Raw genomic sequence first — 19,738 nt, forward strand, 5'->3', positions numbered from 1 at the left:
TTGGAAATATTGCCATTTCCAAACCCAAAAGAAACCACAAAGTATAAAGGTGCATGAAATGAGACCTTTTTTTTCCCCAAAGATTTTTGGGGCCAACCTCTGGGGTATTTTTCCCCTTAACTGAAATCAGTTCACCTATGATTAGTCATGATATTTAGTGCCTCAGCTGCAAAGGACAGGTAAAATACGTCACACATGGCTACGAAGTAAATTAGAAAATTAGTTATTGTTGCAATCATAAATATGTAGAAAATATAAACTTGAAAGAATCATTTACCATTTGTTTTGGGTTTTTTTTTCATTTAGCAGACTATAATGTTGAAAGTTTACCACCAGGTAAAATTTAGAAATCTGATAAACCTTTAGGAAACATTCTAAAATGTGAATAGGCTCACATGCATTGAAAACCATGAGATGGTGACCAGCATTGTTCTGGGTGACTTTTACAGAAATGATTTAATAGCACATCATGAATCTGGCCCTTTCTTGCAGTCAGGCTGAACAGCACAGTCAGGGCCAGCGAAACGTACAACAGAACTTCAGTGAGGTCATTGCATATGTGTGTGAGACACTTTCATTTGGAAGTGACTGATTTGAACGGCACAGTTTGAGTCACAATTGAGTTGGGCTCTCGTTCTTGTTTATTTGTAGTTTTAAAGGTGTAGTATTAACCCTCTGGTTCCTAATACAAATCTCCCCTGCACCATGTGTGAAGCATGGTGAAATATCCATCTCTGACGCACCAGCTACTTATGAAATTTCAACCTTTAAACTATTTTTCTAATTAGCGTCCCTCTCAGATATACCCCTTATAGAGTATGTGCGCACACACAAAATGTGAGTCTATATGCTACTATATGCTACTATATTTTACACTAACTGAAACGAGGAATTTAATTATTGAGTTGCTATTCTGACCTTAACTCAGGCCATTGTGCCTATACACAAAGTCTGACGAGATCTTGTGAAGGACAAAGGGCCTGATCCAAAGCCCACTGAGAATCCTTCCATTGACTTCAGCAGGCTTTGGCTCAGGTCTTCTCTGTTGCCACAAAGGCTGGAATACACAACAACATGCATGACAGAGTTTTAGCTTTAATTTAGTTGCCTTTTGATACTTAAAGATAAAAAAAAAAATTAAACACAGGACTTGGTTTTAATTTTTTTTCCTTAAGTAGAGTTATCAAAATCCAGTTGTAATCATGTTGGCTTAGAAAATTCTTCTGTTGAGATGGTTAAGACACCCAGAGTAGCTTCAGGGTAGCTATTACCATCAGGCTAGCATGTGACATGTGCTATTTGCCATAAAAGTGTTTCAGCCGCAGCTCTCACAATACAGTAATTGGAAAAGAAAGCAAAAGCAGTCGGGTGTTGGCTGTTTTTGTTGCTGGAATTCAGCCTCTCTGACTTCAAAACAGAGACTCAAAGACTCTCTAGCTATGCAAGACACTTTTTTTGGTCCCTTTCTGACTTCCAAATTGACCCTTCTGTTTTACATTAATACTAACTTGACGTGCTTCTGCTGCAATGACCAGTTAGCGCATGACCTGCAGAAGAGTTCTGTGTAGCTCAAAAGCTTGTCTCCCTCGACAACAGAAGTTGGTCCCATAAAAGATATTACTCCACCCAGCTTGGGACCGACATGGCTGTAACAACACTGCCTACAGTTAATGCATGGGACATCTTTTTTAAAATGGCCCATTTAGGAATGTTAAGGACTGGCTATGTTCCCATTTAAACTGCAAAAATCAACCCATGGACAAATTGAACTGGCAATAGTATAAGTAGGGACAGACTCGGCTGCTGAATCTCTCCCCAGATCCCTTTGGCTAGCCTAACTGTAGTACTATGATTAGGAGGATTATCTCCCAAATGGAAAGGGCTGGATTTCTTCAGGGAGCCTCTTCTCAGCGTGTGTTGAGGTTTATGAAACAAGAGTGATCTAGATTTTTTAAATTCTTCAGGGAGCAAATATCTACTGGAATTCTTGACCTGGCCTATGTGATCAGTGGTCAGTTTACCTACAGCCACCCAGCTTTAAAATCCATTGAGGAGCTTTGTACTGCATTAAATGCTTTCTTTTTATTTTTCTTAAGTCTAAATTGGAATGGTATGTAATGTTTTTTTAACCAAAGAAAAATTACATACTTCTTTCTCTTAATTTACATAAAGGCCTAGTTTATAGTAGGTTGAATTCCCCCCTTTTTGTCCCCCATAAATGCATTACCCAAAAAACAAAATGGTGGTAGCATGGTCCTCCAGGACAAGCCAGTCAGGAGAGCTGAGTTCTAGTCCTAGTTCTGCCAATGAGTTGCTGTAACCCTGGCCAAGTCACTTTCCCTCCCTGGGCCCTGCTTCCCCAAGTGCACCAACAACAGTCAAATAAATACATAAATAAACAGGGACACCAATTTGAGGTATGTGGATGAACAGCGCCTATGGGTGTGCTAAGCATTATTGTCCTCTTCATTTAATTACTATTATTAAAACTGCGCCTGCCTGAAAGGCCCGGTGCACAATATATACGTGGGCTGCTTTGCTCCTGTGGTAATGAATAACATGCTGGGTGTTAAGCTTGGTGTAATCATTGTCCTCAATATATTTTTCTTTTGATACCAAAGCCCAACAGTTTACAAAATACATATATATTTTAAATTCCATAAAACACGAACGCTGCCTCTCTATAATTCAGATCTTAGCTATCACACAAGCTCCTCCTACTGCTCTGTTTGTACACAGTGCAAGTTTAAACCAGTAACAACTCAGCTAACCTATAGTGTGCAGGAAACTAAAGGGTATGTACACAAAACTCCTTCCTCAGGCAATATGTATGTTGTCTTCTACGGTGACTGGACTTTTTACGCAATGCTCAGGAGGGACAGGCATACTGATTGGGTATTTAATTCCTAACTACATTCCCCCTCCCCCATAAATTTCTCTCCTCCAGCTGAACAGATATATATATTTACATGGAACATAGCAAAGGTAACATCATGACTCAGAAATCTGTCATTCACCCTGCCTGAACCAGAGGAAGAAAAGCACTACACCTTTGAAACCCAATCCCTTGAAGCAACATCCACCTTTTTTCTTCTTTTTTTGAAATTTCTCTCAACAGAGCTCACTTGTGAGTTCTAGGTTTTACCTTATTCCCAACCACATCAGCACCTAAAAAAATTGCTTTCTGAGCTTTGAATATATTGCTGGCAAGAAAATCAATTTCAAGTGATAAAATGTATAATATTCAGAGAGCTATTAACACATGTTAAAAACCCAAATGGTAGTAAGTTCCTGTAATAGGTCTAGTCTGATATGAAAACTGCCTCCTGCAAGAGGCTTCTGCTGTGACTACCTTACAAAATATGTTAAAAAAAAAAAAAAAAAAGGAAAATAAAGAAAAAAACACCACAAAAAATAACTTTCTCTGTGAGAAATAAAAATAAATCCTAGTGCAAATATAAAGCTCTGTAAACCCGGTCCTATGAGAATCTATGTTAGTAAATGGCAGTTAAAGCAGGTTTATCCTCTCACAGAGAGAGCTCACATCATAGTCTCCACAATGACATGAGTTGGCTTAATCAATCCACCATTAGGAGTTCCATTGGGGCAGAACGAGGTGGTGCTTTCCGTTTCTTTGGCCCACCGAGTCACTTCCCTAGGGGCAGCCACTGTTTTTATTCTCTGAAAGGGGAAAGAGCAACAGCCAAGGGTTAGAAAAATGGCCACATCGATCCTAAGAGCAAGAGTCTTGAAAAGTGTGTTGTCATAAAACATAAAACAAATGATCTTGAGCATTTTATGACGGGTTTAATCTTGCAGCTGCTTTGCCGCAAGCTTAGTGCCTACTGCCATGAGCAACTCTATTAAGGCTACCAGTTAATCTGGGATCACTGTCAGGGAGCCCACGTTCATTTTTATCATTAAACCCAGTATCTGAATTAGACTAGGTCATTACTAAACACTATACTAGCTCAGCCCATAGTCCAGTAGCCTGAGTCCAAGACTGGCTGGTACGAGCTGCTAACCAACCTGCACAATAGCGCGCGTGCTTCCTTAGCCACTTCATAGCTGGTGAAGGCTCTGAAGCATATGGATATATATTCCACTAAAGCTATTTTTATCCTAGCTAATGTAACTATCTCATTATCCATGTAGCAGTCCAGTCTATTTTTGAGCCCTTGGCCTCAATTAGAGAATGAAACTCGGTATCTTTAAGTACTGGAGCACAGAGGAAAAGCATGTTAGTAGTTCAAGAAAGGTTGTGGAATTACCATCGTTTGCAGTATTTGAGGCTAAACTTGGCAAATAAATATTCAGGGATGCTGTAAGACTAATGGAAACTGTACTATTGCTGTGCAGCAGTGTGGCCTACATGACCCAGAATGGCCTTTTCAACCCTAATATTTTATTCACAAAGGAGCACCAAGGCCTCACTGGATGGGAAGTCAAACTGTCTGATTAAACACAAGCTGAATTTCAGTGCTGTAGAGTCTCCTCCAATTCATGAGGTCTCTCTCATATTGAAAAGAAGCCTGCCTTTAAACAGGGTAGTTCATTGGCAAGCTGCAACCTTTCTTCTAGTTCTCAGTTCACAAAGCAGGAACGAGACAAGTGGTTACCTCCTCTCTTCCCTAAGATGATCTTAAAAGGCAGCTTTGGCTACTTTTAGACCTCTTTCTGAATAGATGGTGAGAATGCAGACAGGAAAATAACCCCCCGCAACAAAATGTCCTAGCCAGCACTAAAAAAGACCATTAAAACTTGGAGAACACACAAATTCAAGTGTACTACTGTGTTCTGGGAAAAGCTACTTTCTTTACTGAAAAAAAAGCACAGTTTGAAGAGAAGATGAAGAAACACTATAAAGAGCGAATAGAAGAATGTAGTTGTCTTTGAGATGCACTAAGCATATATCTGCCCGTGGTAGGATCAAGCTATAAAGTTCAGAGCTGAATCCAAGTTTCCCCAAAGTTTGGGAGCATTTGGAGCCAATGTTTCATTTGGTTCATTTTAGCAAGAGAGAGCAGGAGAGCGAGAAGAGCCAAAAAGTTCAGAAAAGAGTTTTCCTAAAATTTGGGAATTGAGTTTTTGACTAGAGATGAGGTTAGGCATGGCCTTCACATGTGGTACTAAATAGCCTCAAAATTCCTTGAGTTCTTGGGTGCAGGATTTAAATTTTACCTTCTCGCTAACTTTTCTAGCTCTAATTGTCTCTCTACTACTATTTTACCTATTCACCTGTGCGTTGAGCTCCCTTTGCCTTGCGAACTGAGCTCTGGTGCATGTAAGCATAGTTCAGTCCCTGTGTGAAATTAGACAAACAAAACAACTGTGCTCAGAGAGGTAACATTCTGTTAAAACAAAAAGAATACAGCCCTGAGAGGCAAGTAATATCAGCTGATATTTTTTTTGAGGCCAGAAGGCTTAGGTTTTAATTTAGTTAGATAGGATTCATAATATTTGCTGAAAGAACTGGTGAACGGAAAAGTGATTATTTATTTATATTGGTTAAACTGAGGTGTTCAACTTTGCCCTATCAAGAGCCACAATGGCAGCTTTCCAAGGGTTGTGATTACAGGTCTGTCACAGCTTACGCGCATTTAACATGCGCAATTTCAGCTTTACACGGTCAGCAAAAACAAAAAAAAAAGATACAAATAACAATTTTAATACTGTACCTGTAGTGTGGGTGATTCCACCTGTCATTCAACTCAATGTAATTTTGACTATACGCAGTTTTCGCTTTACGTGCTAACCGCAGAACAGAACCCCTGCGTAAGATACGACTTGCCTGCATTTTGCACAACATGACTCAGGCTGCAGCTGGCTTATCTTTTGTACAGAAGGCAACTTCATGTCACATCATGCCATGCTCCAGCTTTATCAGGATGGAGAAGGTGGAGGCTAGCATGCTGGGGTCTGAATTCTCCACTGGCAGCCCTTCCTTATTAAAGACATGGACAAGTGTGCGCCATATTGTACCTCTCCCATGTGGCTTGCTTTATCCATTGTATGTTAAAATAACATACCTGGGGCCAAATCAACAAAGCAGATACAAAGAGAGTGGCCCTCCCAACTCAAGCCACCATTTACTCTTAAATGTTAAACTTGTGTGTGTGTGTGTGAGAGAGAGAGAGAGAGAGAGACCCACACCCACAGAGTAACCATCCACCCACCATTTATGTGGTCATTCTTACCTCAATAAGTGAGCCATCTGACTGAACAATGCGGATGACCATCACCAGTGGGATGCAGATCATGGAGGAAAGAGCAAGAACCCATCCCAAGCCAATTGACCACTCAGGGTATGTGTAAACTTTGTTGTAGGTCAGGGGGGTATACTTGACCAGAGAAAAGACAAAGCACGCCTGTGAGGGAGGGAAAACAAAACACGAAGAAGGGTTATAGCATAGGTACAAGCATTGTGGATCCACTGCAGCTTACACAGGATATGATATCCCTGGGACCCAGAAAAGGAAGGCAGTAAAAGGCAGCACTGGCCAACTTTGCTGCCCGTTTTAAACTACGAGAAAGATATTCTACACTGAAACTGTTACAAGAGAGCGTTATATGTGCATATGTACGTAAATAGTCAGTTAATATGCATATTTATGTAAATAGCCACTTAACAGATATGGCCCCAGTAGATAGCACTCAAACGTAGCACAGTTCCTCTATTTTGTAGAAGCAATAACCCTCGCGCATTGCAAATGAAGTTCTCTGTGCAGTTCTTTACCTCGTTTCCTAACACTGACCAGCTTGTCCTCCAGTACTGGTTACTTTGAAAGGGAAAGATATTATGCTCTTTCTCCTTGCAAATTTAGGAAAACTACTTATTTCTGCTCTGCAACCAACACAGCTAGGTTTTGTGCTTCAGTTTGTATGCCAGGTTCTTGGATGCTCTTTAAATCAAACAGCCACTTAACAGTGAGGTAGCTCGCCATAAGCCCAGTGAGTCAGGGCTGCAGTGCATGGGCATCCATATAGCACTGGCTAACCTCCAGAGTCCTGTCCCATCGTACAGTGATCGCAGTGTAAACCCAGTGATGGATTCTAAGGGGACAAACTTTTCTTTTGTTGTTCCAAAGTCCTGGTCAGGATATTATTACAGTACTCTTAAGGTGTCTCCTCTCTCCTGAACTCTCCTCACCTGCGCTCGCTTCTGCGCATGGTGTTAGCCAACACATATATGTTAGGTGCCATGCACACTACATTATACTCAGCATGTGCAGTTGTGTTAACCTAACTATATTATGTATTTCCCACAGTGCTGTTCACTCATGTCAAGCTATATATCCTGCAACGCTGAAGTCAGCTTTGACACTGGAGATTATGAAGGGTCTGTGACCTGGAGCTGGGTCAGGTGGATGACAGCAAAGCAGTCTAGCAGTCAGAAAGACTGGGAGGGAGATGACTCATCAGACACCTACACTCAACAAGCAAGCCCACTTGCTTTGACAGTAATGAGGTTTTACATCGGACATGTGAATCTACTGTGTTGCATTAACATGCATCAGTGAGAAAGGAAATATTTTCTCTGTGTGTGTGTGTGTGTGTGTGTTCGTAAGAAAAGAGGAAATATGAATATGAGGGGACTTGATTTTCTCCAGTCACTGCCTTGTATATAGGAATTCTGCTGGGTTGAGGCCATGTGCTACAACTGTCCACCTCAAATTGTTAATATTTACACAGCATTGGCATAAAAACATCCAACATCTTCATCAAGATTAGCTGACACTGCTCCACTATAGCTAGGGCTGGTAGCACTACCTATGCTTAAGGCTGCTCAATACTTCCCAGTATAAGATCTTGTTTTCAGCTGTTTTGTAACTTTACCAAACTTTAACCATTTGAGTTGAAGTTTTCCATGCTGAGTGTCAGCCTAAGGTTGAGTGATATTGATTGATTGGAAAATTTCAGCCAAAATGGTTCAGTCATTTCTGAAGACAAGGCTAGGGAAAAATATATTGTTTTGCCCATTTAAAAAAATTCTTGAGATCCTTTCTTTGAAATGCTCTAATGCCCCAATGACCAAGTTATAACTAAGCCTTTTAAAAATCATAGTTCACACATGCTCAGTAGAGACTTGCTAGAGCTCAACACTAAAATCTCCAACGAGTCCATCTTCACTGAGCATGCTCAAGGCCCTCACAGGTCTTAGTGCTGATCAGATTGTGCATGTACCATCCACACAGAGCACAGGGTCAGGCACCAGAAATTAGAATAGGAAACCTATCTCTCCTGTGCGCTCAGTGATTCCCCTGGTCCTCAGGCAATGTGGAGGATGAAGCTGTCTAACTCTTATACAGAGAGGACAAAGCAGGGGGAAAACGTGGTTTGAGACAGGAAGCCTAGTGAGACTGGAAGTAGAGGGGGGTGAGTAACTGTAACTGGGAGATGGAGGAGACTGGGACTTGGAGCTGAGGATAGACTAGGACTGGCTGGATCAGGAGCCAAGAACAGGGAGCTAGTGGGGGGGGGGGTGAGATCTGTGTGTGGCTGGGTAGGAAGGCTGGTACTGGAACTTCTGAATGCTTGACTTTGCAACATAGCTTTTTGTGTTACATATAATACTGAATGAGAAACGGAGCATTTCCAACCTACGTGTACCCCTTTCCGTTTGGTACCCGCACACAGTGGCCCTCTGGGATGTTCCCCTTTACAGGACAAAAAACCAGGACAAAGTTTGGAAGGAGAAACAAGTGCAAGATGAGACATAGTGTGATTCTGTACTTACCACGCAAAGAAGTGGTGTGATTAGAATCCAGCTCCATTTCATCCAGGGACCAGGTCTGTATCCAATCATATCTTCAATGGCATTGTAAATATTATCAGCGCCTGGAATACATAGTCACTTGGTGATTTAGTGAAGAAAAGAGCATTATCAGGAGCCTGTATATGAAAGCCACATAATATAGGACATAAGTAACCAAGTGGTATTGCACTAATACAACTGCACAGTTGGGGCTGAGAAGGTGCTGAAGAGGGAAAATAGTGGCTTGTTTTGAGTCTATGGGAGCTGTTCATGTTTAGAGAGGAGTGTCTGTGGCTATGTGGGGATGCTAATTTCCACAGTAAAGAGGAAATGTTACATTAAAGAGTTGTGTACAATGTTGTTCAAGAAGGGTGATGCGCAAGACTTTCAAAAAGACCTTGCATGGTGGCACTGAAAGGTTGAGGGAAGTCTCTCTTCTCATACTGTTGCAGTAGAATACTGCGTTAGTACAGCAGAATACTAACCCCAAAGCTACCACGGAAGTTGGCAAAAGTGAGCATTGAGTAACAACTGATACAGCCCACTTCAATCTAAAGTTGACCGTTGTTCAATATGAAGTAAAAAAAATGGTATTTATAGTTAATACTATAATATTAATAGTTCACGAAGAACCTGGAAATGACCAGTCTTAGCTAGCCAGTTAAAACAGCAACATAGGTTATTGTCAGACTTATGAACTTTGCATCACCTAAAAATAACCAGACATAATACATTTTTCTGTAGGCTCTTTTAGCTGTTTTTCATTTGACTGGCTTGACCCATGTAGAGATTACAGTTTTAGAAGAAGATAGGTCATTGAGACATAGTCAGAGCTTTTCACTATCAGCCGAAAGTTCAGCTCTGGACCTTAGGTTTACACATGCAAATGCTTAATTGCACATCTAGCTACCAATGAGCATGCAAAAAACATTCAATTCTGTGTGAAAAAAATTGGATGCTGGCTTGAGCCCAGCTGAAAATGTGGCCCTCAGAATGAAGAACAAAATGACAATAAGAGAAAATATCAGGTGCTTCCACAGAACATTCAGGAACAGATGGTTCAGTCTGCTGAATAGCATCTTGCTAGCTTTGACCAACAAATAGATAAAATTTGGTATTATTGACTCACGATAAGATTCATATTAGATCTAGGGATCCTTACTTACCATAAACCCAGGCTACAGCAACACATTCAAAGAATGCAACCCACAAAAGGCATACACCACTAGCTGCATAGTAGTCAAAGAGTTGAAACACATACATGCCACCCTGTAAAAGAGACACACACAAGGGTTAGGGTCAGTCACTAAAACCATGAGTGCTCTATACTCAATTCCAAATAAAATATCCTTATGAACAGAAAACCATGCTGTACCAAATTCTTTACTGTTTATAAAAAGTAAAATTCTACCAAAATATCTTATTGCTTTTTGACAAGTACAAATGTCAATCAACTATTAAAGGTAAGTACTTAGCATTAATCTCCCTAGAAAAGATGCTCGTTTACCACTGAAAGCATTTTAAAGCAGAAGATTATTGAGCAAAATTAAGCCACTTAGTATAATCGACTGAGACACTTAAGTCTTTCCTTCTTAAAGATATTTTTGTATGGGCATTTATAGAAACATATGATGGAAAGAAATAATTGGTCTTTAACATAAACTCCTCCAATGAGACTAACGTCACCTCATAGAGGTATTCCATTTATGAGCCTAATAGAAAGATATTTTCTCAGTGTTACCTCTCTCTCTCTATTACTTTTAAATATTACATAGCTATGTCCAGTCTCATTGCCACATATTGCTCTAAATATGCTGAACTGTATTTCAATATGGATGTCATTTTCTTTACTCCTTATGTTAGTTTCACATAAACATTACTGGACAAATTGTCAGTGTATTCAAAATATCAGTTATGGACATTATTTTAATTCCTACAGAGATCCCTCAGATTTTGTTTTAAATCTGATCTTCTGAAGAAGGCTTGTGTTATTTCTAAGATAACTATCACATTAGTGCACTTATTGGAACAGATTCTAGGCTCACTTAAACCAAGTTAAATCCAGAATAACTTCACTGATTTAAATCTCTGTAACCAAAATCAGAACCTACTTCACTGAATGTACTAGATGGAAGCTATATACCCCAACACATCATGCTAGATTTGAGTTTAAAAATCTCAACCTATTTTACCTTTCAATGATTTGGGGCCAGATTTCTGGCATTTTCACTCATGTTGTAGAGTACCTTAGACACCACAATTGAAATTACTGAGATTCCTTGTGGAAGAAGTAGAAAGTCAGAAGCTATTCAACTTGGCAGACCAGCACTAGCCAACAGTTTAGGTCAAGAGATGAAAAATTGGACCATATTCAACTAAAACTGTAGAGGAAATTTAGCTAGGGACAATGTAGTTCCCCAGCCAAATTGCTACCACATCAAACAGACATATACAGCATAATAAACAAATTACACTAGAGCAGATGAGTGACTTTATCTGGAGTTATTAGAATTATATATATGTTTTTAAAGTTTCAGAATCAGAAATAAGATGCAAAGCTCTTTAAAGTAATCTTTGCTTTAAGCCCCTTTCTGCCATTCTTATTGCATTATGAATGGTGTGATTAATTTTCAAGCTTTTTGTTTTGAAAAGCTTTTCATTCCCAACATCTTTAACTGTTCTTCTGCAACTATCTGATTAGGAAGCAGCTCTAAACTAGGTTATACAGGAGTGACAGTCAGATTTTCCATCTTTTTATTTTTTTATGTTCAGACTAGATATGTCATATTGCTGAGTAGATACGTCTGGAAATTCCATGTGCTTTATTTTTTGGCTTGCAATGAGGCCTCATTGGCTAGTGCAATGGTTCTATACTGTGACCCCATTTTATAACAGAAAAAAGGTTTGGGGCCCTCATCCTATGTAGCCATAAAGAAAGGAAGGGTAGCCATATATCCCGGAAACTGTTCATGACATCCCCATTCCCCAAGTTAGAACTAATGGACTGGGTGTCAGAAGTCCTGGGTTCTATTTCACTTCACTGTGCCTCTGTTTCCCCCTCTGTAGAATGGGCATAAAGAGATCTACCTCCATTTCAAAGCATTTTGAGATCTAGGGATCAAAAGAGCTATGTAGGAGCTAAGTGGTGGCGTTCTTCCAACTGGGTTGCTTTATGCCATCTGATTCAAAATGTCAATGAGGATATATGCTGATTGTAAAAGAAATAAATACAGTAAACTAAAGCTCTCCATCACCAGTGTTACTTACTTCAGTTACCATAGTTAGTCCCAGAAGATAGCTAAGGAAACACACTATAGCAATGAAGATTTCCCGTCGGTAACCCTTCCTTAGGAAGGATGGGTACAGATCAACTAATGACGTGATCTGTCCTTCAACTTCAACAAACTAAAGGGGAAAAAAAACAAATTGAAATATACACAGTATACGTTTCATTCTCTTTTGTCTTAATTACACACTGCCTAGAAGCTCTGCATTTACACTCTATGGAACTATATAGTACTTTGAATAATCAAATAACAGTCCTTCTCTTTGTAGCCTCAAGGTTAAAGTGTGTGTGTCAGTTTTTAGTTTGGAAGAAGCTTTCAGAATTGAAGTCAGTTTCCGCACATACTTATAAGACATTAAGTTGGTTTTCTTATAAACATAAGCTACGAGGCTAAAGGAAATGAATGTGATGAAAGGAAAATGCTTATATGGCTTTTATGTTGTAGATGTTTCAGATGAACAAAAAGTGCATGTTAGAAAAGACACAGAGAAAAATACTTGAAAAGCTAAACCTCCTGAACTGTGGCAGCAACTCTCAATCTCTGTCTTCATTTGATGTGCTGGTGAAATTTATATGAACCACATAGTTAAAGTACATAGTTAGGGCCAAATTCTGTTTTCAGTTATATTGGTGACCATTCATTCAATGAAATAAAGCCCTGCAAACTTTTTTCTCTACACAAAACCCCACTTCCTCTCTGTTTGTTTGTTTGTTTCATCCACCTAGTGCATCTTGTCATAAACTTTGGCCCTACTCCTGCAAAACTTCTTGCAGATACTTTACACACTGTAAATAGACCAATTATTTAGGAAACGCACATGGGTAGGGTTAAGATTCTGTGACAGGTATTTTTAGTAAAAGTCAGGGAAAGGCCACGGTCAAAAAACAAAAATTCACAGAAGCCCGCGACCTGTCCCTGTTTTTACTAAGAATACCCTGCGGTGGGAGTGGACAAACAGAGCACTGCTAGGGTTGCAACTGCTCCAGCCCCACTACTGCTCATGCGGCAGGAGCTGACCACTGCTGTTCCAGCCCCAGGGGCTGACCCAACCCCGGCCACTGCTCTGGCAGGCAGGAGACTGCTGCTCGGGCAGTGGGCCACTGGTGAGCTGTCGACAGCCCCAGGGCTGACCTTGGCCGCTGTACAAATAGAATACTTAGTCCTGCCTTGAGTGCAGGGGATTGGAACAGAAGACCTCTTGCAGGCCCTTCCAGTCCTACAATTCTATGATTCTTTACATGCATGTACAACTCCTAGCATAATAGGGCCATCTGGTTCGTGCCTGAGACCCTTAGGTGCTTCTCTAATAGCTGTAATGATACAGCCACTTTACAGGGAGTAGGTAAAATATTCTCACTTGCAACAGAAACTGAAGTCTGGAGCAGACCAGCTAATATCTTACTTTGTCTAATTCAGCATCTTAGAATGGTTTTTATTTTTTAAAAATTATCTGAACATCTTTGCAACAGAAAGATGAATGTAAGACAAATATAATTAGAATTGCCCAAATAAAACAAACTCAGCCTTGGGGAAAGGGCTCTAGTTTATTGACAGCCAGAAGAACTTCTTGTATAGGAAAAGGGACCATTTAATGGTGCACAAACAAATCTAATAGAAACAAAGAAATCAGACAGCCAAATCCTGCTCTCATATCTGGCACAATCCAAAGCTCACTGACTGAGCTTTGCATCAGGCCCTTACAAGGGTGACTTCACTGAGCTCCACTGATGTATCGGAGGGCAGTTTGGCCCCATTAAGTTGTCAATAAGTAAACGGCTCATCCCACAGTCAGTGACATATCGCAGTGAGTTCATGACGCAGCAATACTCTGGCGTATACAAATCATCCTAGTCTTTGCATTAATATACTTACTATGTCCAGAAACTTCCTTTAAACACATTGTACTCTGTACCTTTCACTGACAAGGGCTAGCAGCTATATTATTGGCCCAGCTAGCTTCCAGTGTTAAATACTGAATGCTAGCTTGAACTCCTATTTTAAAGTCTTATGTAAAACTGTTTTTCTTTTTACATGTAACACTTCCCATTGGTTGGATTTGATCTTAAGATGCTCTGGCATTCCCAAACCCTGCTTGAGTGCACTCCAAAAAGGGGGAGTGGAGGAAGAGGAAATTAAGCGCTCCAATTAGTTTCAATTATTCTACACAGTGAGGAACTATTTAGAATTACTAGACAGCTTAACATTTGTATAAGCACTTGATTGCAGAACTGCAGCCCTGGGCATTGTAACATTAGTTTGGAAGGGACTGAAAGTCATTTAGTAGAGTTCAAAGAGTAAGCAGTAAAGAGTGATTTAGAACAAATGCCACACTTTACAAATTGGAGAGATTAAGCGGGTAACCACTGGGAAAAATCCACTTATGAATCTCTCCTCATATAAGAGAGGATTTGAGTTCAATAAACATGTTGCCTTTGTCGAGTGAATTTTTATAATGTTAGAGTTACTTTACCACTGGAGTATAGAAAATTGTCTGTCGCTCTGAAACCTCGGGCAATCTCAGTTTATAGTTACTGCGTAATCCTTGGTTGCCTCTGTTTACTTGTGACTATCTAGAAATGATTAACAGATTCCTTTGTGGGATTTATGATAATATTTCTGTGAAAAAACTCCTCTTTGAACAGCACTATACTACAACAAACTAGGCACCTTGCAGTTCACATGAGCAGGGTCGACGAGGAGCAGTTACAGCACAACATTTTGGCGCATTCTGCAATTCACTCCCACGTAGTCTACAAGCCCTACAGTGGTCAGAAACCTCAGTGCCAATTGATTTCAATGGCACCCAGCACCTTGCAGGCACAGACCCCTGCTGTTCCTTCTTTTTGTGATGAATATTTCTCCTTCACCAGACTCAGATAATGCTGCACACCAACCACAAATGGTGGTGTGTTGTGGGGCAGCATTTGGGCCATGGTGCATTGCTTTGCTCTACCCCTTGGACTCCCCCGGGTCCCGACAGCAAAACGTTAATGCACAAGATCATGCTGACCCTGCCACCACTAACTTATTCATTGTCTCTATGTATAGACTAAAGCAGCTTCTCCATTCAAACGCATGGATTTTGCAGCACAGGCAACTTCATTTACGCAGGCTTATTGGTATTTTACTATTATTTTTAATCCACCCATTTATAATGGGCTTGCCATTGCTGGCATCATGGCGACAACTAAGACATATATGTCCATTTCCATGGTTACTAACCTGGCTATCCAGTCCAATCAACAGAAGCATAATAAAGAACAGGATAGCCCAAACAGTAGGCGCCGGCATCATGGTCACAGCTTTTGGGTAGGCAATGAAGGCCAGGCCTGGACCTAGAGGAGGAGAAAGAGAAAACAGGAGCAGGGAGAAAGGGAATGGAGATAGTAAGTACTCAGTTCGTGCCTAGAGATAGCTACCCACCAATGCAGGGATGCCTGGTTCCTTTCAGATAAACCCAAACCCAGCTGGAAATACCAGAAGTGAAATTGTTTGGAGCTTTCATCTGACAAAGAAGCACGCATGACTACAGCAGAAACCTCAAGAAAATCCAAAGGCCATCGCTAACCGACCACCAGTTTTAACATCTGTCTCAAACATGCCAGTAATGGATCACTTCCTGCACCAGCCATTCAGGAGGTATAACAGGAATGAAGGTAACTGCCTCAGTAGAATGAAGGAATCCTGTTTCTAGCACACATGATCTCTATTTGAGTGATGGGGGGAACAAGAGGGAATCTGCTCCAAATAGTCTCCTGAAGCTTCAATGCTGCAGCCAACTCAACCTATCTTTCTGAAAACATAAATCTCTCATACACTTTCCTTCCAGATTTTGGTTTACACTGCAATAGCCAAGGTCCTTAACTGCTGTAAACCACCACTGAAATCAATAGAGCTGCCCCTATTCACACCAGCTGTGGATTTGGGCCTATGGGTTCTCAAAAGTGTTCCCTGCTGTTTGGAAATTATACTACTAATGCTGATACTGCTAACAAGCCACCTTAGTCAGATTCTCCTATACCACTAGGCTTCCTAAGTTGTGCCATAACAAATCTGGGTCCTGCCAACAATCGTGCACAACTACTAGCCCAATTAAACATGCTGTACACACCCACAGACCAGGGACTAAAACCTTGGTCCTTCTGCTCCAAAAATCACAGGCTTCTAAAACTCAAGCTAAAGGAGCTCCCCCATAGCCAGTAGTAACAGAATGTGCCTTATCTGCTCTGCGGCCTGGCTAATAAAGGGCTCACTCACACCCACCTACCCACAGAGCATCAGCGCACTGCACTTCTATGTTGTTTTTCACAGAAGTTCTCACCTGGTGTCACACAGGTTTCAAATAACTCTTAGTTATACATCATGAGAACTTTTGTAAAGTGAGTATGCCATCTCTGATTGGGCAACAGGGGCAGTAAGAATCTGACAGTCACTACTGGTTTAAAAGTGATTTTGTAATTTTTACAGTGGGGAAATCTTGCAAGGACAGATTTACATGCACATTAAAATCTGGACTTTTTTTTTGTTTCAAAAGATGGTGGATTGGAGTGTTGACATCTTCCAGGTTTGGTGAGAAGATTCAAATTAAACTTGTTTTTCGGTAGGGAAGATAAAGTCCGGTAAATCACAGGAGCAGAATTCTCTTGTTTAATCTGCATGGAGAATCACTACTGATGCTCTTCCTAACTCCCATTTTTCCTTTCCAACAAGAAAGATGGAGAAAGGAGCAAGGAAAAGAAAAGATGAGAGCAGGAGGATGACATTTTTAAATTAAAAGAAAAATTTAAGTAATTTAAATAGAAATAAATACAAATTAGCCAGCAATTGATTGATTAATTTTATTTCATTAATTTTTAAAAAGAAACATGTCTGTGGTTTTATGTGACAGAAAGCGCGCACACACAAAACTGGCTGAGTAGCTAAAATTTCTGGGGTTCTGCTTTTCCCTCAATCCCTGGACATCATGTCTTCTCTCAGTAAAAATTGAATTCCCAGCTATAACTGCTATTAGATTGCATTTGTAGCCAGTCTGCGCAAATGATGAGACAGATGTAAAACTGCTATTTCTAGCTAAAACTCACTGAGGGTATGTCTACACTACTCGCCGGATCTGCGGGTAGCGATCGATCCAGCAGGGATCGATTTATCGCATCTAGTCTAGACGCGATAAATCGACCCCCGAGTCCTTTCCCGTTGATGCCTATACTCCGCTGCGAGAGGCAGAGTTAATGGGGGAGCAGCAGCAGTCAACTCACCACGGTGGAGACACCACAGTAAGTCGATCTAAGTACGTCGACTTCAGTTGTGTAACTTAGATTGATTCCCCCTCACCCCATCCTAGTGTAGACCAGGGCTGAAAGTGTGTGTTTGTGTATGTTAATTTCTGGTGACATGTGCTCTATGGTCTGTGTGTATTTTTCTGTGAAAGCAAATGTTGAACTATAAAGAGAAAAGTCCATGTAAAATACCATAACATTTCTGGCATCCTTTCAGTTTAATGTAAATAATTGAAAACTGCATTTAACATGGAGTGCCGTTCCACTGAAATATAATCTTGTTAAAATGCACTGTGCTTGCGGTTGTTGTTAAAAGAACAGTAATAACCATAGTTTATTTGTTGGCCACTTGCTGATTAAATGAAATATTATGGCTGGAATTGTATCCAGTCAGCAGAAGGAACTGTGGCTTGTAGACTGCAACAATATAAAATATCAAAGGGGATCTGTAAAAGCAGCAAAGAGTCCTGTGGCACCTTATAGACTAACAGACGTATTGGAGCATGAGCTTTCATGAGTGAATACCCACTTTGTCGCATGCATCCAACGGAGTGGGTACTCACCCACAAAAGCTCATGCTCCAATACATCTGTTAGTCTACAAGGTGCCACAGGACTCTTTAATACAACATATGGAGGCCGAACCTTCTCCATCAGCTGACAGACATGATAGTCAGACCTGGTTAATCTGAATCAGTTTGCAAATGGCATTAAAACAAAGGAAGCCTTGCAATGGCTTTATCACTAGTACATACTGTACATGCAATATATCTTTCATCCAGCCAGGCACACAGCCAGGCCTCACTGTGCTTCCTTTGTTCCCACATTGCATTTCTTAGGGTAAAAAAAAAAAAAAAAAAAAAAAAAAAGCAACAATGCTTTTGGCCTTTTATTTTATGTAATGTTATGGGAAAAAATAAAGGAGAAAAATGAACTTTAAAAAATCAGGCAGTTTCCCAATCTGGAGTGAGGGATGTGGGATGGAGACAGACCAAATTCAGTCCTTGTGTAACTCCACTGAAATCAATGAGTCCACTTTGCCCAATGAATGATAGGAGTAACTCCCATTGTCTTCAGCTCTTCACTACTCATATGTGAATTCACTGAGAATTCAGCTCAAGACCTTTACATAAGGGGTGAATTTGGCAGAGGTGTAATTAAGCAACAGAGTGCTGCTGGGGTTCTGTCGTGAGTGAACTAGATTGTGCCCAAATCACAAGAATAATCCACTGAAGTCAATGGAACCATAGGTGTGAGTAAGGCAAGTGGGAGGATACAGAATGGAGGAATCGTCTGGTTGCCCAATACACAACTTCCTCTGCCAAGCCGCAAAATCAAGTTGCAGACGCTCATTGCTCCCTCTCTCTTTTTCCTACCTGGAAGAATAGGCCTGGATTTGCATACTGGCAAAATTAGGGTTAAAAAAAAAGATGGGAGTGGGAATATATCTGGGAAAAAATACAAATCTATTTCAATTTCTCTTTGCTGGTAAATGGTGTCAGGTTGCCCGCACTAGAAAATGAAGTCTCCTCTTTGACACAGAACAGGTAGAGTACAGGAAGCAGCAGTACAAGTTTGCCCCACAACTCCTGCCAATGTGCCACTACCAAGAACTGAAGGAACCACCTCGTAGGAATGAGAGGGGTAGAGCACGCTCCCAGGTTTATTCAATTCTTGGCCTCTCAGCTGAGAATGGCAACAAGTATACCAACTGGTACCAGTTTCGATGGCCATTGATTGTGATTTGGCTACCTGTCCATTAAAATTTAGCCTAAAACCATCATAGATATATACTATGTAATCCACTGAATAGCCGTCAGATGGCTACAGCTTCTGGCCACCATCAACGTGTGTTGAAATCACACAAACTAAAATGGTCACCAAAATAAAGGATTGAAGTCCAGTGTCTAAAATTGATCAGTGGTGCCACTTTAAAAAATATCAAATATCATGGACAAAGGTGCCCATTTAACAATGGATTATGTTTTTTTTTATTTTGGGTCAATTACAGTAAATTTTGAATCTGAATAGAAAAAATGCCAAATATACAAAAATTCTTAGAGTTCATCTGAAATGAGTGCTGAGCTGTTAGGGTGTATTCACCAGAATTATTTCCTTAGTTTGTTCCTGTATGCAAGTAAAGCAGTATCTGATCAAAATTATCTTTATGGGCCAGATACTCAGCTGATGTAAAATGGCATTTGCTCTGTTGATTTCAATAGAGCTATGCTGATTTACACCAGCTGAGAATCTAGCAGTGTTCCCAACATTTGTAATTTCATAATGAATTTTGTGATTCTTAAAGATCCAGCTCCAGGAGTCACTGTAATTACAAGAGAATCTCAGCTTTTATTTAAAAAAAAAAAGTAAGTTTCTAGTGTCCTTGGTGACAAAAAAATAGCTGAAAAATGTGACCCTACA

General features: G+C 40.4%; 1 protein-coding gene across 9 annotated transcripts in view; it reads right to left on the reverse strand.

Annotated features, from left to right (window-relative positions):
• Positions 1 to 1,861: 1,861 nt before the first annotated feature.
• The window catches only part of SLC6A6 (solute carrier family 6 member 6), a 70,188-nt gene continuing 52,311 nt past the window's right edge, over positions 1,862 to 19,738 (reverse strand). For all 9 annotated transcript variants that reach the window (XM_050958371.1, XM_050958377.1, XM_050958380.1 and 6 more), the window contains 6 exons: positions 15,265 to 15,377; positions 12,023 to 12,160; positions 9,922 to 10,024; positions 8,738 to 8,838; positions 6,198 to 6,368; positions 1,862 to 3,681 (listed from right to left, as the gene is read on the reverse strand). In XM_050958371.1, the coding sequence (XP_050814328.1) occupies positions 3,541 to 3,681; positions 6,198 to 6,368; positions 8,738 to 8,838; positions 9,922 to 10,024; positions 12,023 to 12,160; positions 15,265 to 15,377 (767 nt within the window). In that variant the 3' untranslated portion in view covers positions 1,862 to 3,540. The remainder of the gene's footprint in view (positions 3,682 to 6,197; positions 6,369 to 8,737; positions 8,839 to 9,921; positions 10,025 to 12,022; positions 12,161 to 15,264; positions 15,378 to 19,738) is intronic.

The sequence above is a fragment of the Gopherus flavomarginatus genome, chromosome 6 (assembly GCF_025201925.1).
Source record: "Gopherus flavomarginatus isolate rGopFla2 chromosome 6, rGopFla2.mat.asm, whole genome shotgun sequence".
In the NCBI taxonomy this organism is placed as follows: Eukaryota; Metazoa; Chordata; order Testudines; family Testudinidae; genus Gopherus; species Gopherus flavomarginatus.